This window comes from Astyanax mexicanus, chromosome 4 (assembly GCF_023375975.1).
Source record: "Astyanax mexicanus isolate ESR-SI-001 chromosome 4, AstMex3_surface, whole genome shotgun sequence".
NCBI classification, from domain to species: Eukaryota; Metazoa; Chordata; class Actinopteri; order Characiformes; family Acestrorhamphidae; genus Astyanax; species Astyanax mexicanus.
In genome coordinates, this window is record NC_064411.1 from 5,902,906 (window position 1) to 5,929,784 (window position 26,879).

Below are 26,879 nucleotides of genomic sequence, written 5' to 3' on the forward strand. Positions count from 1 at the left end.
CTCTGCTTCCTCAAGAAGACTGTCAATGCTGCCGTATATCAAGATGTTCTGGAAACGTTCCTGATTCCGACTGTTGAGGAACAGTTCGGCGAAGAAGACTTCATATTTCAACAGGATCTTGCACCGGCTCATGCGGCAAAGTCGACCAAAGATTGGTTCACTAAAAAACAGCTTGAAGTTTTGGCATGGCCGGCCAACTCGCCTGACCTCAATGTCATTGAAAACCTTTGGGCCATCGTCAAGCGGAAAATTCGCGACAGAAAGCCTACTACGCTGGACCAACTGAAGCAGAACATCGCCACTGCCTGGGAAGCTGTGAGTGCGGAAACTTGCGACAAGCTGGTCAAATCGATGCCGCGGAGACTTCAGGCAGTCATACAAGCCAAGGGGGCAGCCACAAAATACTGAGAAAGTGATGATTGTAATTATAATAAAAATTATTCTAATTCAATGAAACAGTTTCTCCATTATTCTAATTCAATAAAACAACAGTGTCACAGTTAAATGGCCTAAATGGGCCTTTTGGAAAGCTCAGCTGAGCAAATTTTTCCAGGTAACGAGTTCTGTGATTAGTCTAACGAGTAGGACAGGTGCGGTGAACACCTGATTTGCTTTCTGCACAAAAAATGCATTCAAAGAATTTCATGATTGCACTATTTCAAATTATTCTAATTCGTTGACCAGCACCTGTACAGTTTACAAGACAAACAAAGAGGATAGAAAGATGAGAGCACGTTCTGGCTCTCATTTTCTTTACAACCATATTTATACCACTTTCTAGGAGGGACAGACATTCTAGAAACATCCATACTGTTACAGTCATCTCTTATTTGTGCCTAGTCATAAAAACGTGACCAAAGTGTTGAGTTGATGTTCTAAATTTTAGGGTGTCATGTTCTCTTAGAAAGGAAGTAAAACTAAGATTAAAGGGTAAAGTCTGGAACAGATCATTAAACGTGTGATCACGCAGGACACAGCAAATAGGGCATGTTCTAAGTTCTAGCGCCTCTAATTTAATTTGATTGGTTGTTTCTCTGAATCAATCACTTTTCTTTCTGCCCTCAGAAAACTTTAGTGTAAGTAAAACTCCCATCTGCCCATTTCACAGCTTCTGCTCGGATAAAAGACTCAAAGACACCTCTGCTTCTTATTAGAAAGCCGTTACAAAACCTTTTATTTTATTTCATTACTTTTATTATATTTATTTCACATCTAAATCTAAATTTTTTGAAAAACCTTTATTTTGTTTTTGCTTCTATATTGGACATTGTCCGATCCAAACAGCATAAAAGTACTTGCACTATACTAAAATATTCTTATTTTTTACATTTCTTTTGGTCAATTTTGACCACACGTCAAATTAAAAGCCCTCAAAATAACCCACTCTCATTTTTTGGCAAGTCTGTGCCTGAAGAAGATTCAGTTTAGAACCAAAACTTTGCAACAAAGGGGGGACAAACCTCTTAGCCAACCAATTTGGCCATTCAACATGGGGGTCCAAACAGGCATGAACCTCATCCCCATCATGGGAGGGGAAATACACCAACTCTTACTGCACCTGTAGGGAAGAAAAGCAAAAATACAATTAATTAAGAAAAAGTAAACACACTAAAATAAACCACATGAAAAAAGCACAGAATACAAGAATTTTAGCACACTGATGAAACACTTATTTAATCTAATACGTGCAGACCACCACCAGGAAAATGTGGCACTGCAGTCTTAGGCTAGGCCAGTCATCCCCGTGGGGTCCAACTCCAGATGGAGATGCAGAGCTATAAAGGCAGCAGCGGACACATTTCCAGGGGCAGTTATCTGAATCCAATGATTAATTTTTCCAAAAGCCTCAAACTGGAGGAACAGGAAATACTGACAGGTCTTAATAATCCTCCTCCTTTCACCCAAAAATCTCTCTTAGGTTCCTAACACAATTAGAAAAATCATAAGAGCGGACAAATATGCAGTTAAAAAACTCACCCTGGAACAATAATGAACCCCCTAACCTCAAACTAGCGGAGCAGCAGTCCCTACTACAATTACGCTGTGATAATCCATTATCATCAAACCCGCTGATAAAGGCAGCGCCACAGTAATTATGGATAGGGACGCCTATATAGAGGAAGCAGAAAGACATTTAAATCAGGAGGAATATTATAAAGAACTCCCTGCACCTATTTTTCTAGAGAGTTGTTACTGTGCACTGGCTGCTTTACTATCTGTGGCTTTCTCTGCATTGCTACTGTGCACTCTCACTGCTTAGCTATAAGTGGCTTTCTTTGCACTGCTAGTGTGCACTCTCTCTGCTTTACTATCTGTGGCTTTCTCTGCGTTGTTACTGTGCACTCTCTCTGCTTTACTATCTGTGGCTTTCTCTGCACTGCTAGTGTGCACTCTCGCTGCTTTACTATCTGTGGCTTTTTCTGCACTGCTAGTGTGCACTCTCTCTGCTTTACTATCTGTGGCTTTCTTTGCATTGCTAATGTGCACTCTCGCTGCTTTACTATCTGTGGCTTTCTCTGTGCTGCTACTGTGCACTCTCTCTGCTTTACTATCTGTGGCTTTCTTTGCATTGCTAGTGTGCACTCTCTCTGCTTTACTATCTGTGGCTTTTTCTGCACTGCTAGTGTGCACTCTCGCTGCTTTACTATCTGTGGCTTTTTCTGCACTGCTAGTGTGCACTCTCGCTGCTTTACTATCTGTGGCTTTCTCTGTGCTGCTACTGTGCACTCTCGCTGCTTTACTATCTGTGGCTTTCTCTGCGCTGCTACTGCGCAAGCTCTTCTTTACTTATTTGGCTCTTGCTGCTGCTACTGCGCACACTCTTCTTTACTGGCTCTCGCTGCTTCTGAGTGCTGTTGAGGTGTTTTATCCACACAGAGCGCTTACTAACTGAACCGGTTCTGCACGTTTAATCTCTCCGTACCCGGGGACACAGAGCCGCTCAGCGGGAGGGAGTAGCGGGATCTGCCCGAAGGCTAGCGGGCTCTGCTACTGAGTCCTTAGTGCCACTGTAAGACCTGGTCGCTGCGAGCATTAAGCTAACGGGTCAGAAAAAGCCAGAAACACAGCAGCGGCATGGCGTTTAAAACCTCCTTGCCCTGCAGTGGTAAAGCTTTAGTTCTGAACCGGTCCGTGAGCCCCGCACTTTGATGGTTCGCCATTTCCCACAAATCATAAATCGCGGGTTGTGCTGCTGTGAGCAAGTGGATTGACCTTAGTGGGCGGGGCTTATTTCCAGATGCCAATAACTGACTAGTCCCCACCTACCTGTTAAAACAGGGTCTCAACCAGTCCAGAAGCGTAGCTAAGAAAACAAAACTGAGCAAAAAAATACTGAAAGCACAAACACATTTCTTATAATCTAAAACACAAAACGGAATATTAAACTCTCCGTTTAATATTAAATATTCGGGTTACAGACATGATTTATTTTTTATATCAATAGTAGTCCTTTTGTTTTTAAATTTAAATTCTGTGGTTATGGATTATACTTTCGTTTCTCAAAACTTTTGTCCTAGTTTTGACACCATATTACTAAAGTTACTGCTTCATTACTCCACATGATGCTGCTATTATCAAGTGAATAGGGTAAACCTGCTGTGAAGAATATTAGTTGTTAAATTCTGTGAAACTGACACCAATAAATCCATTATTCCTGATATTTACTTGTTTAGAAGTATTTATCCTCTCCAGTAACACAGATGTTGGAGAATCACAATATCGTTTTTCACTCTACAATTTTAGTGTCCAATGCATGACTTGTTACCTGCAAAAAAGTAGCCCAAATAATACACACAGTCAATTTACAACATTATGACCACCTCCTTATTTCTACGCTTACTATTTTTATAGATCTACTTTAGATCTTTGTAGTTCTATAATTACAGACTGAAATCCTGTATCTGTTTCTCTGCCTTCATTATTATCCTACTTTCACCTAGGACTTCTGTACTTTAATACAATACAGATTAGCTATTATAGCATCCACTCATATCAGCACAACACACACTAACACCTCATACACCACCACCATGCTAATCCCTGCAGTGCTGAAAATAACCACCCACCACGCAAATAATAATAGCTGCTCTGTAGTGGTCTATACTGTGGGGTTCTGTGTACTGACGAAGAGTGAAAGAGTAAGGATAATAATAAAGTATACAGAGAAACAGATACAGAACTACAGAGTGTCCTATATGATCAGCGGAGCTAAAAAGATGCTCAGTGAGTGTATGGTCATAGGTGTATGGTGTATGGAGCTGGTCATAATATTCTGACTTGACTGCGTATAAAATGGTTAAGGGTAAATTAAATACATTCTTCCACAAAACAAAATTGGTACCACATTAATATAAGACTACCTTTATAAAGGGTTATAAATGGTTTACAATTAGTTTATTAATGGTTACTAATTAGGTTGTAAATGCCTTAATCAGGCATATATAGAAAGGGCAACAATATAGATGGCTGTGGGTTCACTATTTGGCAAACAATAGGTCTTTTTGTTGCCCTTTCTACATATGTGTTATAACTGATTATTAATTATTTTTAAGGCATTTACAACCTAATTAGTAACCATTAATAAACTAATTGTAAACCATTTATAAACCCTTTATAAAGGTAGTCTTATTGTAAAGTGGTACCACAAAATTAGTCCCTGTATGTGTATAGTGTATTTTTCCAGCATTATTTAACACTATGTTTTTCATAGCTAATTTCAACCCGGATGCAAGCCACTAGAGATGGGCCTGTTCCTGTTGGTGAACTGATCTTAGAAGAAGAGGGAAAGCACCACGAGGTGGCGCTGTGGAGAGAGGCAGCGCTGGCAGAACTTGCCCTCTTGCAGCTTACAGAAATTACACATCTGAATATTGTGAGGTAAATTATTACTGCAGCTGTTTAAAGGAGGTGGTGTTAATGTTGTTATGGTTGTGTGTTGAGTTGTTTCAAGGGCAAAGCAAACTCACATTGTTATACAAGATGTACACTGATTACTTTAGATTACATTAAAGTGTCATTTCTTCCGTGCTGTCCCAGGAAATATTGACAAATGAGAAATACTGTCATTTTTCGGTATTCAACTGTCTAATGGTGAAAACTGGAAAAAATATTTTTACTTGCAGAAACCAGAGAAAAAAACAGAAGTGGGATTGCGGTGGTTGGAGTCTCTGTGGGAAGCAACACCACTCTCCTTTTGACAGAAGATATGGAGGAGCTCATCGTTCCACACAATGTACTGATCAGCTAATTAAGCGCCTTCCAATCATCGTAAACATTTCCTATGAGGGAGGAGTTATTTGTTCTATTGGCAGCCCAGCCTTTACAGAGGCATAAGGCCTTAAAAATGTCTTTTCACATACAAATCCAGTTCTAATCTGACCCATAATCTGTTTGTTTTTCCATCCCCTGTTTTCTCCTTTTCAGTTTAGGGGAGAAGTTATATACATGGACTTGATTTGTAGTAAATAACGAGTATAAACTTTTGTTGAATAGCCCACCTCCGATCTCCCCCAACATTCCGAAATACAGTGCGATAGTTTATATACACAGATAGTTTATATACACAATACCTTCAGCTAGTCAAGCCACAATAAGTCAACTGACAAGAAATGCTTAAAAATGCATAAATATTATAGAGATATTTTCAGCAACAACTGGAAAGTTATGCATTTCCCCAACATTAATTTTCAGACCTTTCCTGGCTTAACTAAGACAAGGTACTGTGTGTATAAGAGTGCTTTAATAAACTAATCTGTAGGCACTGTGTGTATAAACAGTGTTTTTAATAAACTATCTGAAGGTACTGTGTGTATAAGAGTGCTTTAATAAACTAATCTGTAGGTACTGTGTGTATAAACAGTGTTTTTAATAAACTATCTGTAGGAACTGTGTGTATAAACAGTGTTTTTAATAAACTATCTGTAGGAACTGTGTGTATAAACAGTGTTTTTAATAAACTATCTGAAGGCACTGTGTGTATAAACAGTGTTTTTAATAAACTATCTGTAGGAACTGTGTGTATAAACAGTGTTTTTAATAAACTATCTGTAGGAACTGTGTGTATAAACAGTGTTTTTAATAAACTATCTGTAGGAACTGTGTGTATAAACAGTGTTTTTAATAAACTATCTGAAGGCACTGTGTGTATAAACAGTGTTTTTAATAAACTATCTGTAGGAACTGTGTATAAACAGTGTTTTTAATAAACTATCTGTAGGAACTGTGTATAAACAGTGTTTTTAATAAACTATCTGTAGGAACTGTGTGTATAAACAGTGTTTTTAATAAACTATCTGTGTACTTTTAAAGTTCTCACTGCCTTGCTTTAAATATCATCATCCTTGGAATTCTACCAGTGAAGTGTGGAGCTACTTTGAGTTTGTTGTTAATGGTGTAAAAATAGTGATTTTTTTTGTATGGGTTAAGCTATGCCCCTATCACTAGCATTGTGGTCTATTGGGAGCATTAGCTAACAGAGCTGTATTTCAGAATGCTGGGGAGAACAGAGGTGGGCTATTCAACAAATGTTTTTTGTTATCATCATTCACTACACCCTAAGTCCATTTCAGTTCAACCTTAACAACAAACTATTCTGCTATCTGAACTTTTTTTGTTCCATATTTTTCATTCTGTTGTTCACTTGTGTTTTTGCCTTGGAAAAGTGTTTATTTATTAAGCCAATTGCACTACCTCACATCATACTACACACACAGATGTTCATATCTATGTACAACAATGAAATACTTATATAATTAAATTGTTAAAATAAAAACACATTTTTGTGCATTATATTTATTGTTTTATTTTGTTCTTTTTTTGTATATTAAAAAAAGTTATTGCTGGAAATGAATCAATCTGCTGTCAACTTCAGGAAGCTTCGGTTGATTCATCACTTCAGAACAACCTCAATGTACAAAAGTTATAAGTCACTCAGATTTAGGAGACTCGGTTAGTCTTATTTAGAAAATGTTGACCAGATAATTATTAAAGCTTATAAACTGCAGTTTTAATCCATTTAAATGAGCTCTGGGTGTAACTCCAGCATCAGTAGCAGTAATGCTAGTAAATCTACTTAATACAAAACATTAGTTTTAGAAAATGGAAATATAGAGGTATGTTTTCTTTCCTATTTTAGTGAAATACTTTGTTCTACTTTGTAAAATTAAAGGAAAACTCCAGAGAAGTAGTTCTACAGTGTTTTAAATGAGAGTTTTAGCTGTTTAGCTCCATTCAGCTCCATGCATTGAGGACTCCCTCGCGGGCTCCCTCTAGCGGTGATGGGGTATACTGTGATATAGCGGGGGAGGGGGCGGGGCTCTACATAACCCGGATGACGCTGAGCTTCCGGGGTCTGTAGCTGGAGAGGAGGAAGAGCGGGATCAGCTGAACTACAGAAGGTATGGAGAAGTTTCTTTCTCTCTCTCTCTCTCTCTTTTTTCAACACGCTGTTCTACATTCACTCCTACACCAACACCACCTTCAGCACCTTCAGCATGTGCAGCATTTACACCACCAGCACTGGATCTTCTCCTAGCTCTGCTCAGCAGTCTGACTCTGACCCACAGACACAGGAGGGGGGTTTGAGTAGGGGGTCGTGGAGCTGGGGATGGGGGGGGCTTTACAGATCATACACAGGATAACGGAGCCTCACACTCCTGCCCCCCCTCCCCCACATCACTAATACACACCTGAGATAAATCAGTTCTGTGGAAATTCCTTTTTAAGTTTGTGTGATCAGTCTCTACACATTTCTTAGTTACACTAGTTTAGTTTAGTTTAGTTAATTTTCCTTTACTTAATCCGGTTCCACTGGTAAGTTGCTGGTAAGTCATGTGACTCTCCCGCCAAAATAAAAGTCCACTTGTAAAATATTAAATGTAAGAATGAAAGATTTAGTGATTATAGTGAGGAAAAGTTCAGGCAAGAAGAGGAATTTCACAAGTAACATTTATTAGCTTACTGATTTAACAGAAAACTTGCTATTTCACTGTAATAACAAACACAAATATTAGCAAATTACAACATCTTTAACCCCGTTAAACCATTACTGTGGAATACAGTCTCCAGCTGCTCTTTTGCTGATACTTTAATAATGATGATAATAATAATAATAACAAAAACATGAATTTGATAATAATAATAATAAGAAGAATCACACTTTGAGCAACTTGACAAAAATACACAATTAAACATTTGTGTAAGAGGTTAAAAAGACTACAAAAATAATTGAAAAAGAACTACATAAAATAATATGAATTCTTACAAATTGTTATAATTGTGTTAACCTTTAGTAAACAAAAGAGACTCTTATGTTTTACACTCCTGTTGGAGTTTGGTTGATGTGTTGTAACAGTAAAAAGGTCATTATTTTGCTGTGATTTTATTTTGATTACTACATAAATTTATATTTATTACTACAATTCCCTGCACCAACAAGGCAACTGCATGTTTTTTTTTATTAATTATCCCTCCGCGCCCCCCGTAGCTCCAGAGGAACTTGAATGCAGCTCCGTGAAAAAGTGCTGTTTTAAGCAAATATAAGGATTTTTGAGAAAAATTACTGGCAAAATGAGGTCTTATATCAGTTCTAGTCACTCTTCTGTGCATTTTTAGCGGGTATTGAAGCATATTTTGCCTAATAATTAATTATTTCTGCCCCGGTCGGGTTATCGGATCTATCGGATTTCCAAAAAACACATCTTGAACTCAGGAGCGCATATCACTGTTAGCCTAAAGCCAGTGTGGTGGAAAAAAATGAACTGTTATCAGGAGTTGTTAAAATGAAAAAATCAGGTTTGTGAAGCATTGATTTGGATTAATGTATTTGGTTAATGTGTGGAAACTTTTATAAATTGGTTTAAAGGAAAAAGCTTTGGACATCATCTGTCGTGATCAATGTAGAATGAATCAAGCATCGGCAATGTGATTCGAACCTCAAAGCTTCATATTAAAGGGTAACATCACTCACTTAGAATGACTTAGAATCTCTTCAGTTAATTGACCTGCTTTTATTTTAATATTCAATGGCATTTTTCTGTGTTTTTTTTCCAGAAATGAAAATATTTTCCTGAAATTCATCACCAACAACCAGGATATTTAACTAAGAGCAAAGTTAAACTGCTGAAAGAGGTGAAGCAGAAGCCTTCCTGAAGAATCTCCAGAACACGCAGAAACAGTTTGCTACATTTAAAAGGCAAATGAAGCCAAGTCCCAACATGGAGAAACATCAGCACTCTGTCAAGAGTTTTACTAAACAGAGTAATCTCAAAAAACACCAGCGCATTCACACAGGAGAGAAACCGTATCACTGCTCAGACTGTGGGAAGAGTTTTATTACACAGAGTAAACTTAAAATACATCAGCGCATTCACACAGGAGAGAAACCTTATTACTGCTCAGACTGTGGGAAGAGCTTTAATCGACTGGAGACTGTCAAACGGCATCAGCGCATTCACACAGGAGAGAAACCGCATCACTGCTCGGACTGTGGGAAGAGTTTTACTACACAGAGTACTCTCAAACTGCACCAGCGCATTCACACAGGAGAGAAACCGTATCACTGCTCAGACTGTGGGAAGAGTTTTACTACACAGAATGATCTCAAAAAACACCAGTGCATTCACACAGGAGAGAAAAATGTCCCAAATTTGTCCCATGGCAATTAAAAGCGCAAATCATAAATTCCACCAGAAACAAATATGAACTGTATTTAACAATGGATTTTACAGGTTCAGCAAAACTATTCTTATCCAGGGATGATGTGTATAGAATTCCATGTTATGTTTTTATGTCTTGTAAGTTTGAATATTCCAGGACATTCTTTGTGAGACAGAGCTCAGTTTTTAGGTTAGTTACTGTTGCGCAGTAAGGTTACAGGCTCATTCACTCCCTCTGCTGGTGTTCTTGTTTGTCTATGGTTCAGTCCAATTAAAAATCTGTTACTATAGAGGGATATAGAGGGATATTTGGTTGTGTTGTATTACTCAAGTTTTATACTCTCTTATCTTTTCCTTATTGAATATTAAATGTTGCTTATGTTTTTTTAATCTCCAAAGTTACTAAGAATATCCAAATAATGTAGTTTCTTAATTGTTTTTATCCAGTACAAACTATTATCTTTGTATAACTTCACCTCTATATTTACCCATGTGTGTTTTAATAAACGGCTTTTATATTGCAGATCTCCAGTCTCATTGTGTTTTCTCAACACATGTTTGACATGAAACCTATAGGCCTGAGATTGTCATATCCAGTTAAATTAAGACTATGGTTTGTGTTTTTTTTTCTCCTAAATCTCTTGTAATGTAACTATGCATAACCAGTCATATTAAGACTCTGCTTGAAGTGCAAACAGAGACGGAACATGTTTTAAGCACAGTACAGTCTTGTTGGTCACTCTGTTACCGTTTATTGTTTCCACTGGAGCCAAAATGCAGCCAGACAAACAACTTAATAGTAGCAGAAGCATCTTCTATGCCAGGAGTATTTAATTAGAATTCAGAATGATCCAGTTATACAAAATTCCTCGCCTGTCTCTCTGTCGCACTCGGCGTGACTTTAGTTTTCGTCCGTTCTCGTTTTTCCGCCCATTCTCGCCCAGGCTCACTATCTCCTTATAAAGGCGTTTTTTCACGGCCATGTCCCAATTCAACAGCCGGAGCAGCGGGACCGCGACCCTGACAACACGGGTTCGATCCCGCGTGAGGAGCGGTGTGTTTATTTATTTATTTTTTCCACGTCTGCACAGATCTGATTGACTGAAGAGAGTGGTTGGTGATATTACATCACACGTGATTGGTCTGTGATTTACTGCGCCGCAAAGCGTGTATACAATTAAATCCTTCTCAATAGGTTTGGGTCCGGACCCGGACCACGGTCCGCCCGTGACCTCTGTTCTATGCAAATTCCCCGAATTTTCCTCTTCTGCTCACTGCTCAACCACCAAACTCGCTGCTACTGTGTTGCCAGTTGCCAGTGTTGTATCTTAAAAAGTCCACACTAAACTGTGAGAGGTTTAAGCTTGACGAGAAATATCGTCACGTCTTAATCTCGTGAGATCTCGTGCCACGATACAGGATTTGCTATTTTACTGACCAAATGTATAAACAAAGCATTTCCTGTTTTACTGTCTATTGTTATTGTTAGCTAGCCTAGCTAAATGTACAAATGTAGCATTTGCTGTTTTAATGACTATTATTATTGTTTGCTAGCTAGCTAAATGTTCAAATATGCAGTTTGCTGATTTACTGAACATTATTATTGGTAGCTAGCCTAGCTAAATGTATAAATGTAGCATTTGCCGTTTTACTGACTTTTATTATTGGTAGCTAGCCTAACTAAATGTCCAAACAACAGTGTTTGCTGTTTTACTGACCATTATTATTGGTAGTTAGCCTAGCTAAATGTACAAACAAAGCAGTTTAACAGTGTTTTACGGACGGTATTTATTTATTTTTTATTTCTTGCATATTTTTTTTCTTAAATGTAATTTGTATTCTCTTTCAAGCATTCATTCGGTATCTCAGTATGGGATACGCCACTCTCGCATATTCCTCATGTAGCCCCGGCTAATATATATATATATAAATATATATATATATATATATATATATATATATATATATATATATATATATATAGCACCTTTAGATTTTACAACTGTGAGAAAAAACAGATAATACAAATAAAACTGATATAAACTACAAAGTGAAATATACAAGTTAGTGGAAAATTAACACTACATATACATATAATACAGAATAAGATACAGAAATAATTTTAACTATACATGCAGAATATGTAATAAAGTTAAAAATAAATAAAGTAAAGTAATGCTTAATCTTCCTTTGTTAATTTTGATTTATGTGGTAACTAATATGCGGAAGGAAGAAAAGCTTGCGCATTTACTAACAATTCCCTACTTTACCACATGATGCCACTAATTCCCGCTCTCTCCGCACACTTTTGAAGGCATACGCATGCCTTAAACCTTGCTTAAATGTACGCTCGTTTTCACACCAAGTATTTCTTTATAAATCACAATTCTTGCGTGAGATGTTGCTTATGCACATTTCTGCCCTCTTTTTATGCGTACGCACTCTTTATAAATGAGGCCCCTGCTCTTTATGAGGCTTTGATTCAGCAGTAGATTCTCTCCTGTCAGATTCCTGTCAACATTAGCCTGTTAGCAGCTAACAGAGTTAGCAGTGAGTTAGCTCTCTTTCTCTTATACTGTTTAATAAACTGAGAAAAGCACGAATAATTTATGGGTAAATTTATGAGATTAAACTAATTCAGATTTAATTAGTATAATTAAAGGCTGATTTTTGGTAAGTTAGGAAAAAGCTGAATTAGCTAGCTTCCTAGTGTTGGCTAAGCTAGCTACTGAATGTACCCAAAGTTTCTGAGGAGAAAGAGCATTTATTTTCTGTTTTCTGTGACCTAGAAAGGTTTTTAAACGGTTTGGAGGAACTAATTGCCACCATTCTAACAATTCTACAAATTACTATCTGTTTTAAGCTAATTTGCCTCAGTAAGAGTAAATTATCCTCAAATTTTACCTCAGTTTATTTAATTGTTAGCGTTTACTAGCTAACAGATTTAACGTTTATTTACACAGTTCTTAAACTTAAATTTAGTTGTTTTTTTTAAAACATTACTCACACCTTCACTGTTTCTTATAATTCATATATTCTTTTCTCTACAGTGTACAAATCAGTGAGTCTTGGTGAATGTTTCTGTTCTTATTATGGTAAATAGGGCCTGCAGAGATTTAATAGAAGAATCTGTTCTTTAGAACATAATGTTTTATATCATTATTAGAAGCACAAACACACCTGAGATTATTTATATATTTTTATATTTTACAATTACTGTTACAAAGAGCCAAGAGTTGGCCCAAAGACTTCAGGAGCTAAATGGGCCCTTTTCACATTTCCGGGTTTGGAATGCGGAAGTAAAAAATAGCAGGGTAAACAACGCGTGTAGAACGTATAGACGAAATGGAGCAGCATAGGAAATGCTACTGCAGCGAGCCTTTCTGCTCAAATAGCAAACGCAAACAACCAAACCTGAGTTTCCACGACTTTCCAAATGTCACACGTTTACGCGGTAAATAGATAAGAGCAATTAGGAGAGAGGAAAATGCCACATTTACGGTTCTGCGCGGCAGTACATATGCGTGTAGCCAGCACTTCAGGCCGGATGAGCTATATGTCAAAGCGGGAGGGAACAGAGCCAGGAATCAGTTTCACCACGATTCGCCTGGAATAATTTTGGGAGTCGATATGAAAACCGCCTGACACCCTACGAGAGGGCAAGTACTCGTCTCGGTTTGAACACTGAAGCTGCCATGGGACAGAGAGACGAGGAGGACCTGAAGCTATGCTAACCGAGCCAAGCACGATTACTGCCGTCCACCGTCTCCTGGTGAGTAATTTTACAACTCTTATATCCATTTACACAATAAATACACAAGCCAGCTACCTAAATATCCATTTGAATAATTAATAATTACCTGAGTAATAGTCTCAAGACAGGATACCTACCAAAATAACATTGGAGATACAATATATACTGAATAACCGTATAAACTTACAATTCATAACTGAATAAAGTCTTAATAAGATATAATTATTTGGATGAAGTCTTAATATGCAATATTTACTTGAATAAAGTTTAAACTTACAATTAATACCTGAATAAAGTCTAAATATGCTATACTTATTTAAATAAAGTCTTAATATGCAATACTTACCTGAATAAAGTCTACACCTACAATTCGTACCTGAATAAAGTTTAAAATTGAAATACTTATTTGAAGTCTAACTTGCCTAAATAAAGGCTAAATATTCAATATTTACCTAAATAAAGGGTCAATTTGGCATGTTTACCTGAATTACTGACTTGTGTCCGAGATATCATTTGTTGTTTAAAAACTTTCCAAGCACAAGTATGGTTTATGTATTATACCAAAGAATACCAGTATTTGTTAGCTAAACATAGCACAGTAAAATATACCAGTTTACCTAATTAATAATTGGTGTACAATATAGGTCAATTCAGAGTTTGACTTAAATTTTGTCAGATTATCTGTCAATATAAAACTAAGCTAATGTATTTTTTCCCCCCTTTTGTCGCAGGCAAAGTGGACGCTGCAGCTGCACGAATAAGGGAGCTGGAGCAAAAAGTGATTGAGCTGGAGAATTAAATAAAACAGCTTGCAGACCAACCTAGGCTTAACCATTTCTGCTCAACTAAAGAAGACTTCCACTTTTTCCACACAATTTTCCTTGACTCAGTACAAAATTCTGTCTAAATATTTTAGCTTTAACTTACCATGTGAGCTTCATTTGTTTTTTGTATTTTTAGATTTTTTAAATTTGAGTGTTTTATAAATATAATAAATGAAATACATTTTAATCCTCTTGTCCCAGGTGCTTTGTATTTGTTTTATCTGTAGACAAAGTCATAGATGATTTGGTTACGACTGTATTCACTAGGCATACCATTGCAGGAAATACAATATTCTAAATATACAGTTTAAACAATATAGCTAGTTGTCAGAAATTATGCATTTTTTGAAGCACAACCAAAATGTTATGTTTACCCAAAATATCCTGATTTTTAAAGTTAATTAAAATGTAAAATAGTTCCATGACACCCAATACAAATAGATTGATTCAGTAAACAAAATGTCAATGAACTGAAATGTTTTCTTGCTTGTTGCTGGCTCTGCGCTACATAAAAAGACAATTCAAGCAAAGAATACAAGTTTATTTAGAAAATTCCATATTTCCACAAAAAACAAACTATAACAGAACATGCTGCTGGGAGAGAGACTGTTTTAAAGCCCATGGTGCTTTAATGGGCAATCTGATAAAGCAGAGCAATAGTATGATTGGAAAAGGCCTTCCCCGCAACACTTGCACGATGTCTTTATTACCTCCACAGGATCTGGGTGGTATGAAGTCACCTGTAATGCAAAGCACAGACATACTGTCAGCTCTGAGAAACATTTTTTAAACGGTACAAAAAGCACCAAATGTTCATATCTATATTTAAGCCATTCACAATTACTACTACATCTTTAACCTCTTGGCTGACCCTAAACAATCTACCTGAATAAGTTAACCTCCTAAAAACCAAGCAAAAATTTAATATGATGGACAAATTAACACTTGACCTTCACATTCTACAAGTGGTTGGTATATCTGCTTCACTACAGACGACTAACTTTGGCCACTGGCTTAACCTACCTAGTGGGAAGCTAGCAACACATAGAATCATCTTAGGCTTACCTGAACTGTTTCACCTACGTACAAGATAACTAGGGTTAAATGTGGTTTAATATATTTTTTTTCTCCCTGTCGATTAACTTTCCTAAACCACCTGCACTGTGTTTGAAACTGTATATACAAGGGAAAAACAGTTCTGTCTTCTATCCAACTCAAAGCCTTAAATAAGCACATCAGATCCTGGGCAGTAGCTACAGTAATGGTTAAAACAGAAAAGAAAACATTAACTAAACAGCTACTTAGCATTACTTGACGTACTGTTGTCTATCTAAGTTAGCAAGCTCGCTAGTTAGCGGTAGCTAACCTAACTGAATTGGAAGCCTCGCTAACTTGTATAAAAATAACTACTTACCCTCAAAATTAAAGATGTATTCCTCGACAAAAAGCTTGTAATCCTTTTCAACCTTCGATATTTTCGCTACTGATACCTCATCTATAATCAGTGAGATGTCGGAGAAAGAAATCAATAGAAGTTTGTGCAGAGACAGCAGTGAACTCCATTCTAGCGCCGCTGTGTTTACCCTGCTAAACCAAACCGGAAACACGTCATCAAGCTCTGTGAAAAGGGCCCATAGCTCCTCCACTGAGTCCCACCCACAGTGCCTGCAACCCTCATGCTTCCGCTTGTTTAGCCAATCAGAGCGATGCTGAGACTGAGGGGCCTCAGTTGGGGGCTTGCATACCACAGATAGAGAGGACTTCTGTAGAGGAACAGTGGAGATAGTGGACGGTGTGCAGCTTAGTAAAGTTTTGTGGGATTACCGAGGACATTTGATTCTTGTGTGCATTCAGATACCTGTAAGTACCTACACTGCTGTTTATTCATAAAGTGTAAATAACTATTACTTTCCAAGTTGTAGGTGTACTTTCAAGGAGTTACATGCTATGCTAACTGATCAGCTCTTTGTATAGCTCTGTATAGCTTCTAGCTGTTTCTGATCTGCCTATTATTATTACCAGATAACACCTCATAGAAGTGTGTATCTTTGTTTAGGTGTTAGTGTTGTAAATTGTAGTCAGTAATGTGTTTCAAGTCGTTCAAGTATCCCTTTTATATCTGTTGTTTCAGAATCACACACTCACACAGTCGGATTGCATTCATCTATTCTGTATATACCACAACTCCTCTGCTGCAGTAAATACTGTTTTCAGAGTACATCATCTCCAGCATTTTAATCAGATGCACCACAGTGGCTTCTACATGGTTTAATACCAGCTAGCTCTTCTTAACAATTACAATACGATTTTAAAATTGTCCTGTTGAAAATATTTATCATTGGTTCGTTTATTGTATCTATCAGAAGCAGACTGTATCTGCCCAATATCATTTATTTTACTCCAATATTCAATACACAGAGTGCATTATTAATATAATGGCATGTTGAATCAGGATTTTCACAGTAATATATGTATACAGAAATAGAGAGTCAGGTGGAGGATTAACACAACAGTTCAGATATAATAAAGAAGACATTGTTTAGGTGTTTAATGTATCTGAATTTGTATTTAAGTGGTAAATTAAACGGTTTAGTAGATGCTTTGAACAGAACAGAAGTATTGGGAATAAATCAATAAGGATCATTATTCTGAATACGGTTTATATTTTATTTTATTTTTTTGGTCAAATGGTGAAAATGTTAGCTACAATAACTGTATTTATAATTATAATAATTATAACACAAAAATGATATTTGTATAAAAGGGCGGGACTTTTATTGTGATGTTAGTTCTATCTCCGGTAAATCTTAGTGTTGCCTGATTCAATTACCTGTTCTAGAAACGGAGCTGACCACGTTTAGTATGCTCCGAGTTAAAGTTAGAAACTTACCTTCAGCCAAGTTCGTCTTAGAAAGAAATATATTTTTTCTTATAATGTTACTTTTATCAAAGAGTTATGTCTCCTGAGTCAGAATACATTGATAAAGTCCCAGCGCAAAACTGTATTACCCAGCAACACTAGTTTTAGTACAGTCAAACCTCTGAAATCTACATATTTATACTATTCGCCTAGTATTAAACATGCTGGCAGTGGCTAAAGAAATTTATTTTCTCCATAATGCTTCTTTAATTAAACATTAAATCATGTCGTTAGACATATCTGTATATGTTTAACAAAATATTTTAAATACTGGTAACATTTATAATAAATGTACATCAATTAACCATGCTTACAACAGTTACAAACATTGTAAAATGCCTAAACTTTTTAAATGACAAATGTTTAATTATTCTTTATTATTAAAATTCCTTAAACTATTGGCTCAGATCATAAGTAATTAACAGGATATACTTCATTTTTACTTCATAATGCCAAATATTTCTCAACCAAAATGTTAGTTTCTTCTATTCTGTTTTTTCCCAGGCAGGTAGACGAGGAGACGGACGCAAGTGCAGGTAAGGGCAAAACAAATAATAATTTATTAAATAAATAACAAAGATAAACAAAGAAACAAATAAACACGTAACAAAGATAATAAACCAAAATAAACGAGGGGGACTAGAGAACATAAACAAACTAGAGAAAATAATAATGATAAACAAACAGGGAATATATACAACCCAGATAGCCAGCGACTTTGGCCCGGAGTCGTTTCTAAGTCGGCACTGCTGGTTTAGAGTCGCAAGCAGAAAAATACTTCTGGCCCACAGCTGGCCCAGTGTCACTTTCTGAGTGTTCTACATCAGTGTCACTGAGCAGTCGTTTTGGTGCTGGTGAACGACTGTCGCACCTAACCTGCTGATTCTCTGAACACAGGTGTGTCCTGGCTCAAATACGGCAGACGACCCTGTACCAGCACTGCACTAACAAAGTGGAAAACTGACTGTTCCCTACTGTTAGCACTTTTCTACCAAAGCTGACTTGTATATTTTCTTTTTATTTACAGTTATAGATGACTCCTGTCAGTAAGAATACTTACTCCCGCTGTTATGCTGCTCCTCACACACACACGCACGCACGCACACAAACACACACACACACACACACACACACACACACACACACACACACACACACAGAGCCTGTTATAGTACACACACACACACACACACACACACACACACACACACACACACAGAGCCTGTTATAGTACTGCTACACGCACACACACGCACACACACGATCAGCATCCCTAGACCCCAAAACCAACCGTCGCGCACACCCCAAACGTGTGATCACGTGTAGAGTGTAAATGAATCTAGATGATATTTACCTTGGTGCCCCTGCGCATCAGCCCAGTTCAACCCGTGCGGTTTCTCGTAGCACTTGGCGCGCGGATTCCTCAAACATTACAACGTTCCTCAACTGTCAGCTATCCTGAAACCTTTGAAGTTTGTAGGTAGGTAGGAAACCTAACTAATATTACGTACCTTTTTTGAAATATAATTTATTTTGACTTAATAAATATTTTGGCCGTCAAATATGATTTATAACCCTATCTGTGTTGCCTCTTCAGTTAGCTAAGCTAGCTAACTTAGCAGCATATCAAGGTGATATTATCTGAAGCTAAATTATCTCAGAATGTAGCATTAAACACCCCAGATAGCCACCGAGTGCTGGCCCAGTACTGGGCCTTAGCTGGTTTCTGACTGTCCTCAAAGGTGGCCCAGAACCGGCCACCGGACTCGGCCCAGTGTATTTTTGAACGTAGGACCAAGTCTGGGCCTTATTCGGTTTCTGACTCCTCGAAGCTGGCTGAGAGTCGGTCACCGGACTCGGCCCAGTGTCTTTTTGAATGTAGGACCAGGTCTGGGCCTGCACTGGTTTCAGACTGTTCTGGAAGCTGGCTGAGATCCGGCCACTGAACTTGGCCCAGTGTCTTTTTGAACGTAGGACCAAGTCTGGGCCTTATTCGGTTTCTGACTCCTCAAAGCTGGCTGAGATTCGGTCACCGGACTCGGCCCAGTGTCTTTTTGAACGTAGGACCAGGACTGGGCCTACACTGGTTTCTGACTGTTCTTGAAGCTGGCTGAGATCCTGCCACCGAACTTGGTCCAGTGCCCAACACAAGTTAAGCAAAACTTTTGTAACTGAAGGTACTTTGTCTTTTACTGTTGGTGAATTTGTTTTCTAAGAACTAGGAGGTTCAGGAACCTACAATGTTATTCCTACTACTACAAGCTACAAGCTATTTGTACATAAAATTTACGTAAATAACCACTTTGTACATCAGTACATCAATATGATTATTATATATTATTATAGGAAACACTAATAAGGAATTTACCATTGGTTTAAATAGAGTATTCTGTTTACTCAATTAGTGTTAATGAGAGAAAAACTTTGTCTGGAAGCTCAAAGAAAGACATAAAACAAAGATTTATATTAAATTTACGTTTAATTCATAAAGTTTACATATTTAAAAAATAAAGGGAAAAAAAGAAAACAGAAACAGATTACAATTTGCAAATTCTTTTTAACTCATTCAATTGAATACACTACAAAGACAAGAAATTTAATGTTGCAAATATTCACTCATTTTGAATTTGATGCCTGTAACATGTTCCAAAAGTTAAGACAGGGGTAACAACATTATGCATGCATTATGAAGACCAAATACGAGAACGGAGACCCCGGACTGTTTCTTTAACTAGCTGAGCTCCGCGGTACAGTTAAAAAGCTCCCCACGACAGTGCTCTTACTGCCTCTCCCTATTAGGCTACAGAGGGGCATGTAGTGTTGTGTTACAGTGTTTGTTGTTGCGCCGCTAAAGTATGGAGGATGAAGAAAAAGAAATCCAACTGATTTGAAAGAATCAGGAAAAAATTGAATTTTGAATCGAATTTTGGGATTCCCAAAGATTCACAGCCCTACTTTGTACTATGAAAAACATTGGTTTAATAGGTTCGCCCAAACAAAGGTTTGTCACCTGTGGACTTCTTGTTACTTTTTACCGTATTTATTTTTATTTGTATCTGTTTTAATACGTGGTACCTTTGCCAAGTAAAACTCAATATTAACTCAACTTAATATTGAGATGATTGGTTTTAAGAAATTTGCATCGGCCTAAAACATTTTCACAGTACTGTACATATACACACATACTGTATAGGTTTTTGTGTGTGTGTGTTTGAGCTGTACTATGGAGGACCAAAAATGACATAAGTATAAATAAATAAATGCAAATATAAATGTAGAAATAATAAATATATACATGAATAAATGAATAAATAAATAAATGTTGAAATAAATAAATAAATATATAAATAAATGCACATATAAATGAATGAATGAGTGAATGAATATTTGCATAGGTAAATAAATAAATTAATACATTTCTTATTTATTTATATATTTATTTATATATTTACTTATATGTGCATTTATTTATTTATTCATTCATTTATTTATTTCAACATTTATTCATTTATTTATTTCAACACTTATTTATTCATTCATTTATTTATTTCAACATTTCTACATTTATTTATTTATTTATTTCCACATTTCTTCATTTATTTATTTATCTCCACCGTCCTGTACTTCCGGTATCAGTGAGACAGAACAAAAGGGACGGCACAGCAACATCGCGGCTATAACCCCTACTGCAGTAACAACTGCTGAAAATGAATGAGGGTCAACAGCTTAAAAATGTCGCCGCTACAGGCCAAGGCAGGAGCAGTGTCACTACCCGATCTGTACCCCCTGCCCGATTTGTTCCGCGCATGCGCACGCGTTGCAAACTGAGCAGGGGCACAGATCAGGTAGCCACGGCTGTTACACCAGCCGTTGTGCGCATGCGTCAACAGTTTTCGGCTCTGTGAGGTCGCTGCTCAAGCTTAACTTCCGTTTTCTGAATTATAGATAGACTGATAGGTGTTTAAACTAAATATATTTCGAAAATCAAACAAAATAATCTATTAAAATGTATGTATGTGGTGTTTTTTTTTTTACATATGCCAAGTCTGTAAACTACTTCACATTTTATTAACTTAATTACACCTTTAGCGATAAGATTAACATCTACATGCTCAAGTATCAATTTATAATGCTTACCATGAATTAATTAATGAATAAATTCATAAATAAATAGAGCCAGAACACAATAATTCGCATAGGCTAACTAGCAGTTTATCTTTCTGTAATCTAGATAGACTGGGAGATATAAATAAGTAAAATACAAACATCAACTAGAAAATAATGTTCTTTGTTCTTGAGCAGTTGATATATAAACTGTGCATTTTATGCTTTGCCAAATTTAGTATTACAGGGTGTATGAGGCATTTAAAAAATTTAATTTGTTTACCATTATAACAAACCTGTTTGGGTTATATCCATTATATGGGGTGGTGGTGTGGTCTTTGACCATTTGTAGTATTCCTCAAGCTAACAAAGAGTTTATTAATAAAAAAACATTTATTTTTGCTTAAAATACACAGCAGAATGTTTAGAAATGGGAACCAAATACCATGTCTCTAAATGTGGTCCTGTATCAATATGCTACTAACCATTAAAAATAAGGTACAACACATTTATCAAAATACCAGTTTATTTTCTTCTCAGAGAAAGCATGAGAGCAAAAAGCAAAACAAAAGAAAAACATCCCTCTCAACACACAACCACCCAGCCACTCCCACCCTACCTCACCCCACCTCACCCCACCCCACTCCCACCTCACCCCGCCCCACTCCCACCTCACCTCACCCCAACACACCCCACCCCACCTCAACACACCCCACCCCACCTCAACACACCCCACCTCACCCCACTCCCACCCCACCTCACCCCAACACACCCAACCCCCCCGACACAAACACCCACCACAACACAAAAACCCACCCTCCCCAACTCAAAGTACCCCGACACAAACACGCAACCACCCACCCAATTAAAATGGTAGTCACAATAAATAAACATTCATACAGATATTTCAAACACAGGTAACTGTTTTTACCTTCTGCTGTAGTTAGGACCTGAAAGAAACAACTCTTCAGCCTCTTGTATAGTTATTCCCTGTAGTGTAGACATGGCTTGGGTGATGCACTAACAAAAGGGTTAAAAAATAAATATAAATTATAAAACTGCATTATAAAGATTCAGCACTGCAGTGCAGTGATTAGAAGTGATTAGCAATGGTGGTGGTGTATGAGGTGTTAGTGCATGTTGTGCTGGTACAGTGAGTGGATCAGATATATCAGTGCTGCTGGAGTTTTTAAACACTGTGTCCATTTATTGTCTCTCATTCTATTAGACACTCCTACCTATCTGCACCACAGTGTATATGTAAAGTCAGATAGAAGCTCTGAGTCTGTTGCTGCATAGTTGGTGCTGTCAATACTCTAGTCCTTCATCAATGCTCACTGGATGTCCACCGCCTGTGGACTATTCAGGTCAAGCAAGTGAAACTGAGGTGTTTAAAAACTCCAGCATTAGCGTTAGTGTCACTGCTGAAAATGACCCAATAACTGTCTGAGAAAATGTATTGTGGTTATCATGGTCTCACAGTACTTCTCTATTGGATTTTAAAAAAAGATACATTTGATTAATTTTTTTATGTAACTTAAGTCACAACAGGCTATTTAACATTGTTAATAGATATTTACTGCATACCTAGTAACCTTACCTCTGGGAACAAAACATCCAAAATGAACTGCACTTGATCCTCAATGTGGAATTCTACTGGTGCAGATTTCAGGACATCCTGAAGATAGAAAAATAGGGAGTCCTGTTCTTCCTCCGAGTCCAGGTACACTGGCACCCGTAGGGATGATCCCTTCTGGATTCTGCTGAGCCACTTCGAAGGCTCTTTTCCACAGAGTACACCCTTAGGTCAAAAGGCAAAGTGCCAAAAGCACTTCATCAAAACATGAGCAAACATTTAACATTTCTAGTTGAATGTCAAAAGTAGTTTATGTTAAAAGTTTTGGACTGTAAATCCACATTAAAAAAAAAAAAAAAAAAAAAAAAAAAAGTCCCCCAACACATGGTGACAACAAGCATGAATTATAAGGCCTTTTGCTTATTTGCTTATAACACTGTAATGGTAAAACAATGTGCAAATTGTAAATAACAAACATTGTTAATGTGTGACAAACATACCAACAAATGTTGCCGGACTCCATGGTCTTGTACAGCAAAGTCTACCAGCTTCTTTTCTTGGGCTGTGCGGTTGACCATGGTTTGCACATGAGGTGGAATGTCTGAAGTGATTGACCTAGATACCCTAAAAAGTGGCTGAAGGGTCCCTTGCAATAGCCTGCTAGCCTTGTCAGTCCAGAAAGCAAACCTCTGGCCATGTCTGTTGAATCAAAAAACTTAATCAGCAGGTAATCAAATGAAATAAAATGCAGAAAAGGCATGAATACTTTAGCAGAGTGGCCTTACCCTTCAATCTGAAATCTTTCCATCAGTAGGATGCACCACCACTGGCGTATTAATGGCACATCATTCTAAAACATATATAACAATGATCAGACAATTGGGGTGGGGTTTGAAATATTTTTTCTATATTAATAGATGCAACTGACCTCTGTGAAGATAAAGGGGGTATTGGTGCAGATACAGAGGGCATACTGTAAAAAAATAAATCTCTCTATTATACCCAATAACTCAAAATGCTGCTTATCACAACTTAAAAGGATGCTTACAATGAGTATAAGGATGCCACAGTAGTTCCCAGAAGTTTGTTGAGGGAAGTGCTGGAAACAAAATATTAAATATTATTGTTAAGTAAAGGTGTTGAACCAATAGAAACAGATGTAGACAAGTGCTTCACTAAAGTAAGCTTAGGTTCCCCCTTACTGAGTTACTGCCAAAAGCCATTAATACATGAAGTAGATGTGCTGCAGATAGAGATTGTTTCAAATTGTGTAAAATAGACAGAAAGTCCCTAGGTCTGGACAAGAAAGAATGTATGGTGGAAAGAAGACGAATGAATATAGCAAAAAGTATCAACTGGTGGGCTAGTCATGGCTCAGTTTCCCAAAATCACAGTAGGAAATTCTCTTCAAAAGAAAATATCTATAGTCTTACATTACATTTAAGCCAACTGATGTCCAGAGTTTTATATAACCCAGTAAGAAAATAAAGAAAAGGCTTTACATCAAAACTTCTGCCGGTCTTCTCTGTCCAGGGTCTTGGGTCAATCTGGCCTGCAATATGTCTGCACATAAAATGGGAAAAAAATTAATTATGGACACACACTTACTGAAACCTATAGTCATACAATTGTTCTCCATGGTCTAGTTTCATAAAATGAGACCTAATCCTACAGCCATCGAACAAGGCTTCTGCGTAAACATAAAACAAAAGAACAAAGCTATAAATAAGCAGCCATAGAACAAGGCTTTTTGTAAATCATCAGCCATAGAACAAGGCTTTTTGTAAATCATTAGCCATAGAACAAGGCTTTTTGTTAATTTTCAGCCATAGAACAAGGCTTTTTGTAAATCATCAGCCATAGAACAAGGCTTTTTGTTAATTTTCAGCCATAGAACAAGGCTTTTTGTAAATCATCAGCCATAGAACAAGGCTTTTTGTAAATCATCAGCCATAGAACAAGGCTTTTGTGTAAATCAGCAGCCACAGAACATGGCTCTTGCGTAAAATATTATTGGTAAAAGCCACTGAACAAGGGCAACTTTTTCCTCTCTCTTAACCTAAATATCGTTTTGTACGAGTCATCTCCAAAACCACCAGGGAGTACAGAATCTAGAAAAATGATCTCTCTCTCCACAACCAGTAAAACCTGCAATGGACATATTTCAAAATGATAAGCTAATCAACAAACTTCATTCTAAAAATCTGAATATCTATTTTTTGAAACTGTAACTCAACACATAGCAAATAGTGATCCAGTTGATTCTGTTGCATACTCCATGCAGGGAACAAAATCGCATCCTTGGAACACAGATTGTTCTGGTGTAGAGAAAGAAAATGCAACCATTCAACTACTGTGCATTGTACAGAAATCATTGCATTAATGTGCAACTGTCTGTCTGTGTGTGTGTTTAACTTCACTTTACCGGTAAACTTGAGAGTGGGTCCACATTCATCGTTTTCCATGTGGGAACCACATACATGTCAGCAATGTAAACATCTTTCCCCTATTTACAACACAACAAGATTAGCAAATGTATACAAGTACCCATGAAGAAGTATACAAAATAACAATGTTTGAGCTTCTGTAATTAATTACATGTTTTTGAGCAGCTTCTCTGATGATCTTAAAACATGCATTCCCAATCTAGACGTAATAAAACAAAATAAAGGCATAAATTACACACAAAAAAAACTATTTCTGTGCCTTTGAGCAAGCATGCTGCAACATGAATATACTTACAGTAGACTCCATGCACTGATTTAACCCAAGACTCCACAAGTCCTCACGTGTAAGACAGATATTGTCATCTTTAACAATCAATTCTGCTGCTGGAAGGCTTTTGTCCAGGACATATTTCAACTGCAATTAAAAGAGTTAGCAAGGGAGGGGGGGTGAGAATGGTGTGAGTATGTGAGAGATGGTCTGAATATACGATTGCAAAAAATTATTGGTAGTGTCTAACAGTGTGTGAAGGAGAGTGAAATTTGGAATGGGCTAGGTGGAATCATCCCCTACCAGTTTTTCCTGGAGAGGACCCAAGTCTTTTTCCCATTTCTCTCCAGAAAAAAGCATAAGGATGGTCTGTTGCTTCATCAGGTGTACCATACTCATGGTCCTGAAGTGACACACATGGAACTGCTCCATGATCTGAAGAGACAATAAAAAAAAATAAGTCTAATATTAATAAAATAAACTTTACAATATACACCTTACATGTCAACCATTACAAAAAAAACACTACTTAGCTCTTACTTTCCAACCTGTAGAAAGGCCTTAGCCGTGAGACATTGATGCAACATCGAGTCCCATTATCTTTCACCACTGATGCCACACCCTTTTTAGAGATACTATCCACAGTGAAAGGACCTTTGTGGCGGTCAGCAAGGGTGCCAGGACTGATTGTGCTCATTAGCTTTCTCTTACGGTTCCTGTAAGACTTTTGTTGTCTTTTCTGCGCATTTTCAATGTTGCTAAGCACCTGAAAAAAAAAAAATTACACTTTACTACATGCCATTGAATTAAAAAAAACTTCTGTGGTCCATTACCTTTCAAAACATTTATTTTCTCTATTAAACAAAACAGAATTTGGAATACCTTAATAGAATGTAACACTGGTGTCCCCGTCTTCATGGGGTCATTTAGTTGGCAGCGGCGACAACACTTCACCTAAAAAAAAACAAAAAAAAGAAGAATTAAGTTGGGACAGTGTCTAAACATGTACAAAAAGTAAAATAAAATGCATATCATAAATACATATTAGAACAAGGGGTGTGCTATATAATTTCGTGCACAATAATATTTGTCGTTACATTACTTTGTTTTTGTTACACTATTTTTATACAAAATCAGAATCTTGGTAACTATCTATGAAAGATTTCTTTTGTTTCTACTGAATAAATAATATGAGGCTGAAGTTGGTTTGATATTCGCAGCTGCCGCTTCACTGAACCACAGTGAACTAAAGGGAGCGTTCACAATATATTATATTTCCGCATATTATATTTAACACCTCACATATCAACACCGAAGGAGCTATAATGAA

The 26,879-nt window shown here is 37.1% G+C and overlaps 3 protein-coding genes and 1 long non-coding RNA gene across 5 annotated transcripts in view; 2 read left to right on the forward strand and 2 right to left on the reverse strand.

Annotated features, from left to right (window-relative positions):
* Nucleotides 1–7,327: 7,327 nt before the first annotated feature.
* The window catches only part of LOC125801167 (zinc finger protein 484-like), a 634,928-nt gene continuing 615,376 nt past the window's right edge, over nucleotides 7,328–26,879 (forward strand). Inside the window, exon 1 of the mRNA XM_049477412.1 lies at nucleotides 7,328–7,397. The gene's annotated coding sequence lies outside the window, so the exon portion shown is untranslated. The remainder of the gene's footprint in view (nucleotides 7,398–26,879) is intronic.
* LOC125801565 (uncharacterized) lies at nucleotides 14,761–15,866 on the reverse strand. The gene is made up of 2 exons (XR_007438719.1): nucleotides 15,649–15,866; nucleotides 14,761–14,974 (listed from the first exon to the last, which is right to left on the reverse strand). It is a non-coding gene; the product is annotated as an uncharacterized LOC125801565 (long non-coding RNA).
* The window catches only part of LOC125801327 (zinc finger protein 239-like), an 89,956-nt gene continuing 79,032 nt past the window's right edge, over nucleotides 15,956–26,879 (forward strand). The window contains exon 1 of the mRNA XM_049477868.1: nucleotides 15,956–16,094. The gene's annotated coding sequence lies outside the window, so the exon portion shown is untranslated. The remainder of the gene's footprint in view (nucleotides 16,095–26,879) is intronic.
* On the reverse strand, nucleotides 22,083–26,367 carry LOC125801508 (PWWP domain-containing DNA repair factor 3B-like). Of its 2 annotated transcripts, XM_049478302.1 has the most exons (11): nucleotides 26,090–26,367; nucleotides 25,853–25,984; nucleotides 25,577–25,696; nucleotides 25,433–25,480; nucleotides 24,337–25,340; nucleotides 23,883–23,933; nucleotides 23,763–23,807; nucleotides 23,620–23,684; nucleotides 23,335–23,533; nucleotides 22,859–23,059; nucleotides 22,083–22,278 (listed from the first exon to the last, which is right to left on the reverse strand). In XM_049478302.1, the coding sequence occupies exons 5-11, from the start codon at nucleotides 24,403–24,405 to the stop codon at nucleotides 22,186–22,188; spliced, it is 723 nt and encodes a 240-aa protein (XP_049334259.1). In that variant the 5' UTR covers nucleotides 24,406–25,340; nucleotides 25,433–25,480; nucleotides 25,577–25,696; nucleotides 25,853–25,984; nucleotides 26,090–26,367; the 3' UTR covers nucleotides 22,083–22,185. The 2 variants fall into 2 exon arrangements, with proteins under 2 accessions (XP_049334259.1, XP_049334258.1); XM_049478301.1 differs by having other exon boundaries at nucleotides 25,433–25,696.

Excerpts from the sequence above, each read along its gene's own strand:
- LOC125801508 (XM_049478302.1), bottom strand. The coding sequence starts at position 24,405 with ATGTGCAGACATATTGCAGGCCAGATTGACCCAAGACCCTGGACAGAG. Across the intron at positions 23,685-23,762 it reads CCCCCTTTATCTTCACAGAG|AATGATGTGCCATTAATACG; the intron begins GTCAGTTGCATC and ends TATATGTTTTAG. Across the intron at positions 23,060-23,334 it reads GAGTCCGGCAACATTTGTTG|GGTGTACTCTGTGGAAAAGA; the intron begins GTATGTTTGTCA and ends TTTTGACCTAAG.